General features: G+C 38.4%; 1 protein-coding gene across 1 annotated transcript in view; it reads left to right on the forward strand.

Annotated features, from left to right (window-relative positions):
* The window catches only part of LOC102293598 (ras-related protein Rab-26), a 56,183-nt gene extending 36,922 nt beyond the window's left edge, over positions 1–19,261 (forward strand). The window contains exons 6-9 of the mRNA XM_005936196.3: positions 12,923–12,988; positions 14,068–14,124; positions 15,749–15,825; positions 16,322–19,261. Coding sequence (XP_005936258.1) covers positions 12,923–12,988; positions 14,068–14,124; positions 15,749–15,825; positions 16,322–16,421 — 300 coding nt within the window. The 3' untranslated portion in view covers positions 16,422–19,261. The remainder of the gene's footprint in view (positions 1–12,922; positions 12,989–14,067; positions 14,125–15,748; positions 15,826–16,321) is intronic.
* The last annotated feature ends 366 nt before the right edge of the window (positions 19,262–19,627 follow it).

Below are 19,627 nucleotides of genomic sequence, written 5' to 3' on the forward strand. Positions count from 1 at the left end.
ATGAAAGCAACGAGGGGGATTAAACCTTCATCTGTCTGTCTTCATTCATCTCTCTCATTGCGCCCCCGGGGCATGGATTGGCTTCAAATGAAATGGCCGCCTGCCTACCACATTGCTGTTCACTAAATGTCATGGCACCACTGCACCAGATGGTGATGAGAGAAACTGTCATTAAATAATGCAGTGATGTGAAGTCAAATACCATTCATTTCACAGTCTGTGGAGACTTTTGGCATTTGTGAAACGACCTGTGTCAAGCTTCCAGGTGTTTTATGTTGTTGTGCTTTGAAATCATCCTGATTATTCTGCACAATCGGTTCCTCTGCAACCTAGTTACCTTGTCGCTCAGACATCACCTTTAAATTGGCGTCCTGCGTGGAACATTATTAGTATGTCAGCTCCATTGCTTCCGCAGATTACTGTAGTCATATATACGATGCAGCCAGTGGACCGTGGATCTGCCAAGGCAAAGCGCCAGAAGAAAAAAATGATGTACCATTGTTCAGGCAGCTGCTTTCTGTGGACATTTCCATTTACTTTGATGTCGGCCCCAAAGTGACAAAACAAATGGGGGCACTTACAGTACGTGCACACAAGCAATGTAAGATGAATGAAGACTCAAGATTTAAGTCGCTTGCTATTTGTTGTTGTTGTTGAAGCAATTCCAGAAGAAGTGATATGACCAGAACCCCAGCGGATGGATTTATGTTACAGGTGCCTCATTAAAATAGCTTCAAAATCAGTGATTCTATAGGCCCTTTTTCTCTTCCTCATCTCACCATTTTTTGTTATATAACACCACATTTGTGCACCAGAAAGCTCCTTTTATGGTCGTCTGAGTGTATTGAAACTCTGCTGAAAGAAGCTCTTTACCTGTGAGGGGGCTGGCAGGTCAAAGGTCAAAGCCGTTTATCATATATTTTCAGAAGAGAAATATGATTCGTTGGCTGCCACTGTCTCTCCTTTAGCTTCCTCAAAAAGCATCATTACCCACTTGGAAGTTAAAGTAAAGAAAACAACTTAGTCATAAATGAAAGTACTCAATTCTCCTGTTATTATATCAACATTAAAGATTGTACAAGAAGTACAGGCATGCCTTTGCTGCATTCACACTTTCCTTGGCATAAAATATCTTCATCTGAAGGGATATATAGTTTATTTAGGATTTGCTTTAAGGAGAAAAGAAAAGAAAGAAAAAACCCAAACAAAGGGTTGAAAAAATTGGGGAAAGTTTTTTTTTTTAATATTATATTTTGTGTGAAATGTGTTTGCCCAGGGTGAGTCATGCACTTACCTTACACATTGTTTGTCTGTGTCTGTATCATTTTATCTTCAGATAATGTCATTTTCTGTCACACTTTTGTCTTTTTTGGAGGGTTGTATCGCTACCCTGCATGAACAAAGGCAGAGGTGTCATTGTGTTTGTTGTGGTTATTCTGGCTTTTTATCACATTGGTGCTGTCCTTTTATCATCCAGACAGAGGGACCTCACACTGTTTGTTTTTCGATTATTTGTTTAAGCAGAAGAGAGCTGTCGTTAAAACACACTCGCACACATACATGAATTTGTGATGACGTGAATTTAGAACAACACTATTAAATCAGTCAAAGCACAAAAACAAACAGCAATCAAAAGGAAATTGTTAGCACTTCACGGGCTGATTATCTGTTGTTTCTGGAACAGCTTGTGGCTCTTGTTTTTAAAAAAGATCTCTTTTTTTGCATGTTTTTAAAGATACCAGAAAGTAAACACTGGATTCATTTAATACAGCGTTTAAGTAGCTAACATCTTAGTATTCGTGCAAAGAAAAGCAACCCTCATACTATAAGCCAGACATGGAGACGCAGTTTTTTCTCGCTTAGAAAATGAAAACAAAATTGCTGAAATTTACACAATAATTTGGTTGACCTGAAAGTTGAAAATTAATAGAGGATGTATAAAAGAATACCTCTCAAAGGCTTAAAAGAACCAGAAGATTTAAACGTTTAATTACAGTGCTATACGTGTTTGCTACCACCTACAATGTGTGTTTACACAACACAGCTTAGATTTCTCTTATTGTCTCATGTGTTAATTAGCCTGCAGCGTGTCAAGGCAGTGGTACCGAATCAAAGATGTTCTGTCTTTAAAACAGAAGTATCTCAGCATAGGCCAAAGTCTTCCCACACAGACTGACCCCATACCAATGTCTCAAAGTCAGCTAAATTTATATGTGGCTTAAGGTGTTTGTGGAACTTTTCTACACGTTTAACTCTTTGTTTTATCACTTCCTATCAGATCAACTTAAATAAAATATGTCCTTAGATTGTTCTTTATTTTTCATCTCGACTAATAATAAAACTAATTTTGGCCAAAAGTTCAATTTTTAAAGTTGACAATAACTAAACTATGAAAACGGGCACAAAAATAAACCTGATGGAAGACACAGAGGGAAATGGAGATGAAGGCTAAACAACAAGGGAGAAAGGATAACCTGAAGCTCTGAACTATAAGCAATAATAACTAAAAAACAAAAACTAGACTGGAAAAGGTATTAAAACTAAAACTAACAAAACCTTGGAATAAAAAGATGGCAAAACCAACAGGGAATAGCTACTAGAACAACAAACTCCATAAATAATAAGTAAAAGTCAAGCAGAACAGGCCCTAAAAGTTCATAATATGACACCCATTCAGTTTTTATATACCATCATGCATGCCATTAAATTTGTTTCTCCTCCACAGACACCTACTCCCTCCCTAACCCTGGTTTTGCCCACAGTTTCTTCTTGTTTAAAGAGACTTTTTCTCCCCACTTCCACAAAGTCTTTCTTATAGGGGTTAATTTTATACTGTAGGGTCTTTACCTTACAGTATAAAGTGCCTTAAAGTGATTATTTATACAGCACCAACTCACAACAACAAACTTGAATCTATTCGAATTGAATTGGATAAACAAAAGAAATTGAATTGAACTTAACTGGTGGATTACCGCAAGTCAAATTCCTGTCATGAGGTAATATTAATTCATTGTGATGAAAATCTAGCAAAGTGGCACATTTGCAGATAAATGACTTTTGTTCTTTTTCTATTGCAGCTTTGGGAACCTTAATCCCCTTTGCAGTGAGTCTGTATTTTACTGCCACTTGGCATTTTGAACACTCAATTTCTTTCTCTTCAGAACATACTGAAACCTTAAATTACTGATTTTTCTCTTCGTTAGTCATGCATGCATAATTTGAAGAAACACAGGTCCATTTACAAGACTGGTGCCATCGAGTGCACTGGCAGGGTTTAAGAACTGATTTAAATTACTCCTCCAATAACTTCTTTTTCATAACCAATTGTTCAAATCCGGGTCCTGAGGGGACCAGAGCATACCTCAGCTGTCATACCAGCCGAAGTAGGCTACACCCGGGATAGGTCGCCAGTGTATTGCAAGGCTACAGAGAAACAGAAAACCACTCACATACACACCTACGGCCAATACAGAATCACCACTTAAACTAACAAGCATGGGAGGAAACCTGAGACACAGGCAACAGTGCTAACTACTGCACCACCTTGATTTGAGAATTTGTGTGAACAAATGCAGTAAAACATTATTTGACTTTACCTTTTCTTACTGTGAACTGAACAATCAGCCAATCACAGAGAAGCAAGGGAGTACATATAAACACGTAGACCTGGTAAAGACGACTTAAGTTTAAAACAAGATGGGGCTAAAAGGACTTAAGTGGCATGGATGATTTTGCCAGATGGACTCCTATGAGTATTTCAGATACTGATCTACTGTGATTTTTTTTTTCCCCCACACAAGCATCTCTAGGCTTTACATAGACTAGTCTGAAAAAGAGGAAATATCCAGCAAACAACAGTTCTCTGGTCAAAAGTGCTTTGTTGATGGTAGAAGTCGGAGGAGAATGGCCAGGCTGCTTTGAGCTTACAGAAAGGCAACGGTAACTCAATTCAGTTCAATTCAGTTTTCTTTCTATAGCGCCAAATGACAACTCTATATTGTACTTTATATTGTAAGGTAAAGACCTTCTCTACACAGATGGTCTCCACAGTCACACAATGTCAATCGAAATACCTTTCTATCCAAAAACCTTGAAACGGAAGATTCGCATCACATAGTTGCTGCAACAAATCTGCAGCGACTGTGTCAATATGAGCCAAAATCTCTTAGGAACATTTCCAGCACCTTGTTGAATCTGAACTGCAACACATTGAGGCAGTTTGAATGCAAAAGGGGGGTTCAACCCAGTACTAGCACAGTGTTCCTAAAAAGGTGGCCAATGATGAGTGTGTGTTTTTATGCTTGTTGTGCTTACACTTTGAGATCTTGCCGAGAAGAGCAAGAAGCTTTTACTATATGCATTTTCTTTTCTTTCTTTCTTTTTTTTTGTTCTAGATCAGGGGTGCCCAATCCCGGTCCTCGAGAGCTACTATCCTGCAGCTTTTAGATGCATCCCTACTCCAACACAGCTGAATCAAATGGTTTGATCTCTTCAGCATGCCATCATGTTTGGCAAAGGCCTGATAACAAGCCATTCATTTGATTCAGGTGTGTGGGAACAAGGATGCATCTAAAAGCTGCAGGACGGTAGCTCTCGAGGACCGGGATTGGGCACCCCTGTTCTAGATCAATAGAACAATTCAGGCAATTCAGAGGAATTTATGTTCTACGTAGAGGGCCAAGCTGAATCCCATAAATGTTCTTAAAGGAGAGATTTAAAAAGTGGAAAGCAAGAGAAAGTAAAAATGTTATATACTTCACTCATATGTCATATACAAGACTTGATGCCCCATTTCCCTGTTAAATGGGGCATCCCATCCCTGTTACAGTGTAATCTGGTATATCTCAGAACAGCTATTTATAACTGTAAAATATAAAAGCACCATGCAATATAGAATATAACTTTCAATAAGGATAACACCATGTGTTTGGCTGCCATAATACCATTATGTTAGTGTTCCTGCTGTAATCTCCATCTACAGTATATTGTTGGTTGCTTGTACTCATAAAACCTAAACATGAGCAGTCTAATGAGTGTTTGCACTCATCAGCCACACTTCCTCCGGTGACAGCAATATTTTACAACAAGCTTTTAATTTTATTAACTTTGCTCTAAAAAATGTCGTGTGACTTCTCAATGAGATTATATAGTTGGTGCTTGTTGACATTTAGTGCTGTTTAACTGGACTCATAAAGAGCAGCACACTGCTGTACATGATTTCAGCTGCAGTTTGGTGCGGTGTATGTCAACTTGGAAACGAAAGAGACAAAAGTTAAGGTCAGCAAATGTGTTTATCGGCTCGAGTGCAAAAACAACTTGGAGGAGAGCGTCACTCTTACTCATGCTCATATTCACTACGACTGCCGCTTTTCAAAGCACATCAGTCATCCCGACATGTCTCACACCCATGTTTGCTGGCAGATGTACACGTCAGCTGCTCTTTTATAAACATAAAAGCCTTTCTCTTCCCTGTCAGGCAACAGACGTCAACTTACAGGCCTGTCGTTGTCAGTGTCTTTTTCTTTCTTTCTTTCTTTCTTTCTTTCTTCTTTTTAATTGTCAAGTTTTATAACACACCAGTTGCTTGTTAAATTTGTTTTATTCACTAATCTAAATAGTGTATTCCCTTACAGTCTAAATTTAATGAAGATGGCACATGCAATGAGTTATTCATAAAAGCCAACAATAAATTTTGCCAACAATAAAACCACTTTGTATTATTATTGTTGTTATTATGCATCGCACGTGCATGCAGATTTGTTTCTGCGTGCACGTGTGACAGGATTGCCCCAAGTGTGACAGGATTTCAGTGTGTCCTCCCCGCGTGTCAGGCGGTGCCACAGTGTCACTGTTTAGCACAGCTGCATAAACCTCCTCTCAGGGGAGAAGCCCTATTTTCTCTTTGCGCTCCTGTGGGTTGGTTCATTTTGACTCTGCCTGTTGTTGAGAGCAGATTTCTCCCCTCTCTTGTCTCTTGGTGTTACACTCTGATCAAAGCTTGGCAAGAATAGCGTTGTCACCCATAGCAAATCTGCTTAGACAAAAGTGCAGCAGAGGAAAAGTTGGGTCAAACTTCGAGGCTCCTTGAGGATTGTCACCTTCATTATTATATGCAAAGAGATTCTGCATATTGTATTGGGAGTAACTAATGTGTTATTGGTGTTAATGTATGGTATTTATTACACAGGTTTTGGGGCTTTTATTGTTCCTTTATTTTGGAGCCTCAGTTTAGCATTAGAGCAGTAACTATTTTGTTTATTGAGTCAGAAGTCACCAATCTAAAATGAGAATTTTGTCATCAGTATCCGTAGACCGTGTTAGGGCATCATAACATCACACCTCCTCAACTAAAACACAAAAAACTAATTCAGAACAGTGGGTTTGAATCCACTGGACTTTCTGTGTGGAGTTTGCATGTTCTCTCCAGGTACGTCGTCTTCATTTCACAGTCCAAAGACAACTTTTTATGTAGACTAATAGATCAATAACTCCAAATTTTAGGAATGCTATCTTTAAGCGGTCCGTAAAATGTATGGATTGTATATTCTGAATTTGAGCAGGCTGAGGAATCTTGTGATGAATGCTGATATTGTGAATAAAAATGACCTCACCACCCCACACTACTGCAGTTGTAGTTTTTAATGGGTTGGTTTGTTTTTGCTGTAAGACATACAGCTAATCCCACAATATGTTAATACGGCAGTAGCATATGTGCGATTTTATTTCTAAGGAAGAATTCAAATTTCCAATCAGTCTTTCTAAAGAAGAGAGAGAGAGAGAATGAACAGCTGACCAGGCTGGTCCAGTATCCTGGAGTAGTACATATACCTGCTGTCTCCTGTGACAACAAAAGAAAAACAGATGCAACATCAGAAGTACCCTCACATACCTCTGCCAGTGACAACTTGTCTTTGCCAATGTCACAACGCAGCCACCAGCAGCTGTGTGCCTGGCTTCATATTTTCCTTCCTCTTTGATATAGATCCTTTGGTGTTTGACTTGTCTTTTACTGTCCTTTTCTCCATCTTTCTAAGAACATCATTACTGGCTCTTCAATTGTTTGATGAACCCTGACACTTGGCATTGCAGCTGTATGAAATATTTGATGGAAAATAGCAGGTAATAATTTGTTGCCTGGAGCATTTTAGAAACCAGTGGGCATTTTAATTCATTAGAGCTCAAGTGAACAAAAATCAGAGGTGCTATTTATGAAACATGTTTCTTGCTCATTTTGACTGGGTTGCTTACAAACAAACAGAAAAACACAACAAAAACAAAAGAATCCAGTTCCATCTGATTTGTCACATAATTTATGGACTTTTTAATGTCAGAAAAACAAAGAGAAAATGTATTACCTCCTCTCGCGCCATGCCACGATCTCACTGACATTTGGTTCCCTAAGCATTTGGCCAGAGATCCTGGTATTAGTCTTGAATAAAAGATGAAGTGAGCCCTGAGACTTCCCCAGCAGCCGCTGACAATATTATTTGGAAGCTGGTATTTATCTGCTTAATATTTAATTAGATAAATAAATGGATTCTTTTCAAAAAACGTTGCACTATCTGCACATATGCCTTGATGCTGGTAAGAACTAATGATAAAAGGTGCTTAATGTATGTAATGTTATTATTTAGTATTTTTTGATTTAAAAATTGACTTAATTATAGTATAAATTATGTGTGTAGTTACACTTAGAGTGCTTTGTTTGCTGGAAAAGATTAGATTTATTAAAGTATACGAAGCAACAACAGAAAATTTTGTTTTTTCACTTTCTTTTACTTTTAGTTGCTTTCACAGTATCTACCTAAAAAGCTTGTGCTAGTCTTCTTTCTTTTCTATGTTGTGCTATGTCTAATTCCCTTTCATCTCTACAATGAAGGTAAAGCCACTATAGCCACATGAATTTGTTTTATGCCCAGTTAAATTAACTGCTATTGTCCTTTAAGTCTGTTTAATATTTTATTCCTAGCTTTAGCCCCAGGCATTAGCAGACTACTCCTGCTAACTAAAAGTGACTTGGCAATCATAAACTGGAATCCTTTGTAGTTTTTCCAGCTGTATTTTTATTGAGTGATGTGCTGTTACAGTTGTTACACTATTAGTTTTACAGTTAAAAGCTCTTGTTGCATACAGTTAGGACACACTATCTGCCTTGAACGTTGACCTTCTTGTTGTAATGTTTAGCTTCCACTGAGATTTGTGGGTCAGAAAAGCTCAACTTGCCTGTATCCTGTAGCCAGATGCAATAGGACTTTCTGGTATTCTTGGAATGCATTTCACATACTGGACACTAAATCACATTTTCTGGAATACTAAATGCTATGTTAGTGGGACTAGAAATGCACCTAGAATCTATTGATTTGCCACATTGATTCATTTTGTTTTCTGCTGCATCATTGCATGCATATTTCCTCTGCTGCAACGAAAACACAAAAGAAGACTGCAGTTCTCCAGGATGAAAGTGACAAGTGGCATCATGATCAATGATTACATCCGTGAAATGACCCATGAGGCGATGTGCTATGAACAGCCAAATGATCTAATTACAAGCTATGGTTCATCACCAGTAATCACAGCATATGGAGAGAATCACTCAGAGGCAGGCTGTCAGATTTTATCCTGCAGAGGGTTGCTTGTAGTTGTGGGAGGATGAAAGTTTGCACGGCCGGGAGGTAGATAACAATAACCAAAGGCCAAATGCATGATCCAATAGTTTGATAAATATTGTATTGAACAGAGGTTACATCATACAAACATAAGAGACTTTCAAAGGATACACAGAATTCAAAGATGCTTCATTTTCAGAGACAAGCAGTTGTAGCAGCTGACCTAGCTAAGCAATATGTGAAACCTTGACAAAAAAGTTGAATTATACATGAAGCAAGTGATTAGCTACATGGAAGGTGTTCCTCTGAAACATTTCCCCCCCTCAGCACTATGCTGAAGATCACTGGTGATGCAAATTCAAATCCAGCCCAGTCTTTTTTATCTTTCTTAAAATAGCAAAGGGCTCAGGGCTCTGATTAAAGAATCTTGGAGCCACCATCAGCTTTCTCAAATCACCAGACCTCGCTGACCTCATTAACTCTGAAGCCCATCAAAACACAAATGAGATTCAGCATTGATTTTGAGACAACCCATTAAACTGGTGAGATGACAAAGGCTGTACCGGTGAACAAAGGGAGTCTACTCAGTAGTTTCTTTGTGTACAGATGTAGCTTAAATAGCTTTCACTCAGTTTACCAGTTCCCACAAAACACTATTTGAAATGTAAGACTAATTCTTTTTATGTATGTCCCAAAAGGAGCTGCTTGGCCACGAAGAGCCGTACCATGAAGCTCCTGGCCCACAATCTTCTATTTTTTTTCTTTCTTTCTTTTTTGTGCTGATCTTAGTGCAAGTGGAGTTTTGGAACTGTACAGTTATTGAGTCAACTGAGCTTTGGGGACTTTTACACAGTATACGCCTCAGTACTTGTAATCTTACATGGTCTTTCTTTTTGTGGCTGTGTTGCTGTGGTTCCTAAATGTTTCTACTTTGCAATAATACCACTTACAGCTGATCATCTGGGATCAGGGAAGGAAGGGAAGAAATTCCAGAAACAACAAGTCAACATCTGAATTCAAAGATTAAGAAATTTGGTCCGTTTATTATAGCTAAGATATTTTTGGCTTTTGACTCAATGTCAGGATATTCCAGAAAAATGTTGAGTATAGACAGTCGATTTAGAAAAATAGAACAATAGATGTTCTCCACCCCCTTTTGAGGTGCCTATAGCTCAGGGGAATAAAGCTGGTTATCTACTAATTGAAAGGTTGGTGGTTCAGTTCCTGGCTGCTCCACTTGCCAAAGCTTTCTTGGACAAGATATTGAACCTCAAGTTGCTCTCTGATGTGTTCAGTGGGGTGTGGATGTTAGTTAGAAAGCTCTTAGGCATTGGGTTGTGTGAATGTGCCAAGCTGTATAAAGCACAAGTGCTCCAGTAGAGTAGAAAAGCTCTATATAAGTCGTTTATCATTGACTCATATTAAAAAGTGGACAGTATGGTGGGATGGCAGTAGAGTGAAATCCACATCTTTTTGAATGCAGCTGCGCATGTGAGCCTGGTCATGTTCTATTTCCAGAAGCACGTTGGTCACAAGGTGAGGCAGGCAACTGCTTGGGGCCTTACCCCCAAAGGATGGTAATGTGCAAAGTATCCAATGAGTAGGAGAGACCTGACCTCCCTTAGGGGCTTAGTTTACTTTGACGTTTAATATTTGTTAATTGACCTAACAGAGCAGGCAAGTGTGTTTAGCTCTGCTGGCCATGATGCGACTGAATCTAATGTGGGCATTGCTGGGAGTCAGAGATGAGTAACTGGTTTATTAGCATATCTAACAGGCTGAAATATAATAGAGGGTGGTGGTTACAGTATTAACACTTTTTTAACCAGTATACTTAGTCTTGAGCATTGTTGCTGAAGTAAACATGGTTTCTTCCATTCTTCCAGTCTTACCTGTCATTTTGTAGGACTTTTGGCGACAGTGCTGTCATGTTATTTATAATGAGCTCTAGTTGGAAGGCTCCCCTGTGAATTTTCACCACTGTCTGTTTCACTACTGTAGCTTAAACTGATGGGAATAATTATGAGGTATACACTAGAGGGAACGATTCTTAGTTGGCCTCATTCAATATGATAATCTCACCTTATATAATTTGAAGTTCATTTAATATACTAGATGTAATCTCATTAAATATGATTTGAAGTTCACTTAATATGCTACATGTATCCTCTGTGGGAAAACTACTGTAGCTGCCTTTATCGTGTGCCTTAGTGAGTGAACTCTGTTTAACCCTGTGCCTTAAGAATTGCAAGCCTTATTTGTTGGCCCCAGCACAGTAGACAGGCCTCGGAGGAAGGCTGTCATACAGTCAGTGGGCAGAACACACTGGGAAGCATGCTGAACATATTGGGAGTTCCCAACCCTGATGGGAGCTGTTGTGTAGTTGCCATGCTGAATGCAACGGTAAGGCCGAGTTATGCCTGATTAGTACTCAAATATTGTGAGAAGACCGGTCTACTTATTCCATGGTGGAGGAATTTGGGATCATTTTTGATTTTTCTAACAATTCATATCATAATAGTCTACAATTCATGTTTGCAGAAGGCTACCCAGATGTATTCTGAATGTCTTGATACAATTTAAAACACATATACTCTGTGTGGTATATATTTTTACGAGACATAAATAACTTAATTCAAATTATTTAATAGACTAGTCGCTACCTGTCCCCTCAGTCATGGCCTCTTCATGCTTATCATTATCAGCAGTGTCAGATGGGTTTATCTGCTGCTCCAAAGCTACCACAAAATTCTATTATAGGGGAGTTATTCAATATCACATAGATCCTACTGGAACCTTTAAATTAAGTTTTTTTTTTACTTAAAATGGTAGGCCATCTGTGATTCATCTCGTACCTACTGGGCTGCGCAAAATAAACTAGGCTAATAACCTCAGTTATATGTATTGGTATTATATCAAATGTTGTACTAGCCTTGTAGCCTAAGCTGATAACACAAAATTTCATCCACATTTCCTCATTCCCAGCTGCAACTGGGATCTGTCTTCTGGTAAACAGGTCGGTTCACATAGCATATTTGACAGCATCTTCCTCCAACGCCCCTATGAGAAATCGCTCAGATGATAGAATTCATCTGATTTACTATGATGCTGTTAGATGAATGGAGATAGTGGAAAAAATAAAGTAGTTGTCAGAACTAATTTTTCCCACTCATCCATCTCAAAAGAGAGGTGAACATAAACCAGCCCATCAGCAATCAGCCCGACTGTCCTGATTAGTCAGCTGTCCCTGCATATTGTGACTGATTAGGATTCACATATCGTCTGTGCTTGTGTACAATATATTTGTTGTGGGTTTTTTTCTTTGTAACAAAGAAATCGGAGCCAGTGGCTCCTGTCTCCCTCTGTCTTTTGCTTGTCCTTCGTCTGTCTCTCACTCACTTTGCTTGCTTAAGGTTTGACGTCCCGGGATCACTTTGTTGTCGCTTTACTGTTCCTTCTGCTTCTTTTCTTAGGTGACGCTGCTTTTATCAGGAGAAGCTCAATAAACTGCATTGCAACAAACTCTGCTTTTCTCCAAAAACCTGAATTTTTGTTTTAGTTGTTTTCCTTTTAAAAGACATCAAAAAAGCTGAATCCAAAACTGGGGAGACAAAGTTTATCGTTTAGGTTCCAGATTTTTGAATAAACAAAACTGTTGCATACCAAGAAGTCACATCAAGGCGACACATACGGTTTATAGTGGATTTACATGAAACCTGCTTATAGTCTCCCTCGGCCATATGCTGGCACACAGAGACGCTGAGAAATTCCTTTACAAATGCAGTGTCATCAGCACACTTAACTGTAGTTGTCTGAGTGGGACCACTAAACAAAAAAAGGATTGATCACCTGCAGAAACTTATGCAGAATAACTCGCTGTGGGTACAATTAGGCATTGTGCTGAGACGGCGGGGAATATTTCAGCAGGTGTTTGTTTGAGCTAACTAATTGCTCATTAACAGTGAACGGACGGTTCAGCAGCTGTCGAAGCTCACACAGTAAGAAAGGCTGTTTGTTCCCCTGGATGACTCTATCTCCCCACGGCACATATTACAGTTAAACCACGATGCAGCTGATTTTAACCGATGATGATATTTTTTACAATCTTACTATACAGTTTGTTAAAATCTTAAAATATTGCGATTCCCCAGATCCTCTGTCCTCTTTCTTTACCCTTTATTTTTGTCACTCTTTGTGATTAGATTTAATGTTTGAGCTTGTCCTTGCAAAGTCCCAGACAGGGTTTGCTTTTTCGGAGTCCTTCCATATGCATACCACACATTTATCCTTGTCTCTTCTTTTCTTGTGTTTATCAGGCATGGCTGACTGAGATCCACGAATACGCCCAACAAGATGTAGTGCTCATGCTGCTTGGAAACAAGGCAAGGCACTGAAATTCTTTCATAGCGGTAACAGTTTTTTACACATGCGTTGCAATACCGAACTTTTCTAGAGATTACCTGAGTGAGCTGCCAGCTCACATGTACAAAACCCATCTGACAGGGATACGATAGTGGCACAGATAATTGCCCTTTGGATACACAGTGAGTGGGCATATGGAAATACTTTAAACACATGTGTTACATGTTTAAAAGGACAGCTTTGGGCAATAATCTGACCTGATTTGTGCTTAAAGGTACTCAATCTGACACTCACAGAAGTCCCATCATTTTTATACACACCCATTACTGTGGCACCTAATGTAAATTCTTCCACTATCAAGTTAGCACCTGACAATGAAACTGTTGGGTCTTGCCTTTGGTTTAAAGCCTTTAATAGGGCTTGGAAGTGAGGGACAAAATAATGCACACTTGATTTTTGAACTGGATTTTGTCTTTCATGGGATTTGTTAATAGCGACAAATACCAAAACACACACAAAAAAAGTTCTCTAATGTTGCATCTAAGAAAATTCAGAAAAAATAAGTATCGTTGTATTTCTAAGTATCAGTAATAATTTGCTACTCCAACAGACGCATGCTTAGCATCAACTGATGTCTGTGCTTAAGCACAACTACTTGCTAAAGCTGTTTGAAGCTCAGTCAGTTGATTATCGGTGACATTTGCTTAAAAACCTGTTTTTTTTTATGTATCCTTTATTTAGCCATGAGGGTCCAGTTGAAATACAACATCTCTTCTGCCAAGGAGTCCTGAGTCATTCTGTGTGCGCACACATCTAATAACTGTCAATCAAATTTGCAAATATTAGCGAAACACATTTTCTGGAACTGTCATTCTCTCTAAGCAGAGAACAGATGTCTTTGGCTCAGAGCTCTGTCTACTTTCAGTCACCTAACATGCCATAACAGCCTTTTAATAGCATCCCGAGACTTCTAGCTGCCATCGGATCAGAACGAGGCTTATATATGGCAAAAAGCCTGCAATTGGTGAAAGCATATTTGGCGCTGATGCTGATGGTTGCTTGATGCTGGATTGTAACCTTGTTTTTCCTGTCTCATCAGGCTGATGCCACTCATGACAGGGTGGTGAAGAGAGAAGATGGTGAGAGACTTGCTAAGGTGAAGAACTAAGATGCATGGGGATTTGTTTAGCTGTGTCATAGTCTGAAGGTCCACACAATATAAACAGAAATTTTGCCCCAATCTTTTTCTAAACAGTGAAGACATTAATTTTTCTGTATATGTGCTTTTCCAAAGGGATTTATATGGCTGATTGGATTTTTATGGCAAGCATGAGGATTATAAATATTACAGAAATGTGTGATTATCTGGAGATCCGTTTGCATTCTCACTCTAGCTCTTTATCTGAGATTTCCTTCTGCTGTTAGGAAACGGAAGATAAGACTCGGATGTGTTTTCTCCCCCATAGATAATAAAAATGTGATAGTCAGTATTTACTCTGTAGAATTGTGTCTTATGGCACATCGTGTTTTATGAGCTTCTGCATAACATGTATCGACTGTCAGTCATCCCCAGTTTTATAGCTCTTTCTTCAGTGCGACTGCAAATCCTTGCACTGCCTCAAAACCAAGTGCACTGAAAAAAAAGGTAAACTGCCAAGCAATTCTTTTTAGAAATGGCAGCAATAAAGTGCCAATAAGTAACTCGGGGCTCAGCCTGGAAGGAAAAAGACACATCAGTTATCATCTCTGTTTGCTGATACAAATTTGCCTGCAGAGGGAAAGCATGGAGATGGCACCGAGCTGGATTATCTACAAGTGAACAAGTGTGAAGCTGCTGGGCACTACATTTTTATGCAGTTTTTATCCACCAGTCACAATTTGTTCTTTCAAGCTTAATCCTGCTGTGTTAACCTTTTATACATACACTTATAGGCCATTTCATGAGGTTTCTTATTAACGCAAATATCTAATGCAACTCGGTACATTCAGGCATGTAGACATTGTCAAGACAAAGTTCAAACCGAGCATCAGACCGGTAAAGGAAGGTAACTTTGAGGCATGGTTGTTAGTGTGTTTTCAGAAACTGCTGATCTACTGGAATTTTACCACACAGCTCTCTCTCGAGTTTACAGAGAAAGGTGTGAAAAAGAGAAACTATCCAGTGAGCGCTATCTTGGTAAAAATGCCTTGTTTTTGTCAGAGGTCAGAGAAGAATGGCCAGACTGCTTGGAGCTGATAGGAAGGCAACAGTAACTGAAAAAAACACTTGTTAAAACCAAGGTGTGCGGAACAGAATCTCTGAGTGGACGGCATTGCGAAATTTGAAGTAGATGGGCTACACTTGGAATGGGAAACTGAGGCTACAAATTTTACAGGCTGACCAAAATTGGACAGCAGAAGATTGGAAAAAATATTTCCTGGTTTGAGTCTTGATTTCTGCTGCAACATTCATTTGGTAAAAACTAAATGGCTCCTACCTTCTATAACCATTCAGGCGTCTGTTGGTGTAGTAATGGAATTTAGGAAGTTCAGACCTTAGCAATGTTTCAATGCAGCACATGGCTGAATGTTTGCCACAAATGGCAAACAGATTAATGGACAGGTTTGCAGTTTATTATGACTGTAAACATGTTTCTCCAGTGTCTTAAGCTCCTCTGCTCAAAGCTGCTTCTTAAAAAATTAAGAAAGAAAAGATTATTTTTTTTGAGGTTTTAGTACAAACATCACAGAGAGCACAAAAAAAGCACTTTGCATTAAGATTCATTGCTTTGGCTCTGCAGGAATTCGGAGTTCCCTTCATGGAGACCAGCGCCAGGTCAGGCCTCAATGTAGAGCTGGCTTTCACTGCTGTGGCCAAGTAAGTATATTTCTCTTTGCAAGTGTCAGGGATTATATAAAGGATGTATGAATATAAAATGTGGTTTTTAATTTAAAACATTTAGTATTTTCATATAAACATGGACGTCAATGTGGAGTCAAAAAGATTTGTTACTCGTGTAAATGCTTCCTTGAAGTTGCAAATGTTTCAATAAAGATGTGAAGTACAGATTTAAATAATAGTTTTCCCTTACTAGTGTTTATTTATGTCTTTATTTGGCTAAAAGAATGGCAGAAAGTCAGGTGGTTACACAATATTACATTTTTTGCCTACCTCTGACTTCTGCATGGGCTTTCTCTCACAGTCCAGTTTTAGTATTTCAGTCTGAGCATTTTCTAATCTGTCCATAGGTATGAATGTGATTCTCCTGTGTTAGTTGACTGACAGCCAATCCAGTCAACTAACACAGGATTTTCAAAAATAGGTTAATGTGTGTAAAGGTCCTTTACCTCAATATCCTCTTCCTTTTCCTCAGGGAGCTGAAGCACAGGTCCATGAAGGATCCCAGTGAGAAGTTTAAGCTCCATGAGTACGTGAACAAGGAAATGAAGGGCACTGGCTGCTGCCGGTCTTAAAAGCCTGCCCCAGTCACTCTTTGGCTCTGTGTGTGTGTGTGTATGTGTGCCACTTATTTCCATACTGTACATGTTCATATCTGGTGTGATCAGAAAGGAGTCAGCTCCAGCGAGGTATAAACCCGTTCGACCTTCTGCTCGTCCATTTTCAGATGTCATTGTGTCAGTACACACAATCTCACTGTTGTCCTCACTAGTCTCGTTGCCTTCCTGCATCATGTGTATGTGCGTCTTGCTTTTCCCCACCCATCTCCTTCTGTAGCTGTAAATGTAGCCCAAGGTTATAATTGGCAAAAGGCAAAGATGGCACACCTCAGTTATTACCCTGTTTCAACTGCAGCTACACAATTATCTTCACCGTTGCCTGGTGTCCTTCTTTTATTTTGAAGGGTTTTTTTTGTTTTGTTTGTTGCAGAGATAAAATGCATGTTTTTAAAGCAGTTTAATTTCTGCATATAATTAATGTGTTAGATGCAACTGTCATTTTCTTCGGATGTTACGGATGAATGTTCAAATAGTAAATGTGTAGTGAAGTGTCCTCTGTACAGTTTGTGGTCAAATCAATGATTCAACAGGCTCCCTGGAGCCGGGTTAGCTCACCAGCATAAATTTAGTCTGTTTCAGCTGTGGATTTGGGAGTGGGTGGGGATTTGTATTATTTTAACACAAAAATCTAGTAAAAGCAAATGGGTGTCGCTATTTTGGATACAATGAGCATTAACAGCATTCAGATATGAATCCATATTAATATAATGTTTAAACAAATTTAGACATTTGAGTTTTGAAGAGCTGTAATGCGACTACTGTTCCTGATCTGTATTTTTTGTTAAATTATTAAAAACAGATAGTCAAACACACTGTATGCAATATACAGGAATATAAAATTGGGCTTTTTTTGGTCATTATGGTGTAAATACTACATTTTTTTCTGCATGTAAAATAGTTTGGATAGAAGAGAACAGCACTTTAGATAGGAATAAGAGCATGGGAGTGAAGTGAGAAATAAAGAGCTATAGAGACCTGAAGTATTGTACGTGAAACATATGTAATTTTTTTTTATTTCTCTCTTTGTTTCTTTTTTGTTTGTTTTTGTTTTTTGTAATCCATGACAGTGTATTTAAATGCTGAGTTTTGAGCCACCTCTCATTTCTTTATATTTTGCAGGGAAATAGCTGCAGTGATTTATCGAAACGTGCAAACATACATTGAAATACTGTATATAAGTCAAACACAGAGATCATAGAATTCTAACAAGCTTGAAATATCTTTAGATAATCATTGGGAATAGTTCTTTAGGGGTCTTGAAGGACATTTGAAGCTCTTCTTTGGATGTTGGATGCCTTTTGTTCTGTTTTTTGTCAAGATGATCCCTCACTGCTTCAGTAAAGTTGACCTCCAGTCTTGACAGTGTGTTTGGGATCATTTCCATGCTAAAACCTGAAGCCAACACCCCTGACTTATATGCAGCATCAGACAATGACAGAGCCTCCACCATGTTTTACACTTGGCTGTAGATACTCACTGTTATCTCTTGACCTCCTTAACACATATTAATCAATTTAACCAAAAATTTCAAATTTGCATTCATCACTTCAAACCTGATTTTCAGTCCATTTGTTAGATAATATGATATCACCACCCTGACCTTCAGATACTGTTCATCTGCTTCTTCTTCTACTTGTCCAGTTTCCCCAGTATTTTTTAAGGACATCTGCACACTATACTGAGATAAGCTAGGTTTTCAGCTATAGCGCTTGAGAAATCAACTCAATCTTGTTGATGCAAAAATAATATTTTTATGCCCATCTTTGTTTATCTTTGGCATTTTTGGATTCAACTAAAGAAATGGGAACAACTGATGTGTTTTTGCAACAGTAACATCGAAGCTAAAGATACAATTTTTAAAAAGCCTTTTGCCTTCATCCTTTGAGTTGCATTAGTTTGTGCCTTTTTAAATGCTTCAATAATTTAAATCATTTTTTCTATAGCAAAAAGCAACAAAATGCTATTTTGTGATGTCAGGTACAAGAATTGGACTGAAAATGGGTGAAAATGCAGCCAATCTCCAGAAAACAATAACAGAAAACCTGGAGAACTAATCCTCAAGACCACCTTAAAAACAAGAAAGTCTGGGTCTTTGGAAGTAGAATAAAAGGAAATGACCGATGACTCAAAACCTTTGCACAGTACTGCATGTATGTGTTTTCTGTACATTGGTATATAAATTGGGTATATAGTGCCATGTTTTCTTAACATTTTGAGCAGTATGTCACCTTTAATCGGTTAACAGTATTTAACTTATAATTAATATAAGAATCACAGATGACATTTTATATACTGTTGCTTAGAAAGACTCCATCTCAGTCACAGAAACCACATACTGTACTGCACTTACTGTACATGCCCATGTTTCTTTTTTTTAGCCTTGAAGTTAAGAGTATTGTTTATTTGGTTTACTACCTTTCAGTGTGTAACTTCTTTCTTGTAACTTAAAACTACAATAAAAAAAATATGTATACATCATATTTCATATTCTCTTACACAAATTCTCTTCTTAGACAGTTACACAATACAAAGCATGCAATTACAGATCACTGAGCGCAGCAGAGAGCATGTGCGTGTTCACGCTGATTGACGTCAGCTCTTCAGGTTTGAACAAATTGTGCGACAGTCCAATGAAAGTAGTGCTCAAACCTTGTTGTGCCTTTCTCCTAGGGCTGCTTTCACAAATCACTTAAAGTGTAGACCAGCAATCACTGGTTTGATGAAGTTAAGCCACTGGAGCCTTTTTTAGTCTAAAGCCTTTCCTATGTCTCCCTCTGCTGGATAATAACTCATGACATAAAGGAAATATTTAAATAGTTGTGTATATATAGAAGAAGCAGTAAGGCTAGGCAGTACCTAGTTGTTAAATGATTACATCTGTGCTAACAAAAAAAAGCAAAAATTGTTTATTCTACCTGTGTGGCACATAGAAAATTAGACAGTTTTAAAAAAATAAATACATTCAGAATTACACATTTTTACAGAAAGTCTAATATAAAATAATGTATGTATACCACCTTAATGATGTTAACATGCAGTTTTATGTCAGATAAATCTGTTTTGGTCTGCATATAACTGGTCAGAAGTTTGCAGTTCATACATCTGAAATGTAATCTTGTTACTGATGACAGAACACTACACTGAAATCTCGTGAGCAGCAG

This window comes from Haplochromis burtoni, unplaced genomic scaffold (assembly GCF_018398535.1).
Source record: "Haplochromis burtoni strain Fernald_Lab_line unplaced genomic scaffold, NCSU_Asbu1 Contig_209, whole genome shotgun sequence".
Classification (NCBI taxonomy): Eukaryota; Metazoa; Chordata; class Actinopteri; order Cichliformes; family Cichlidae; genus Haplochromis; species Haplochromis burtoni.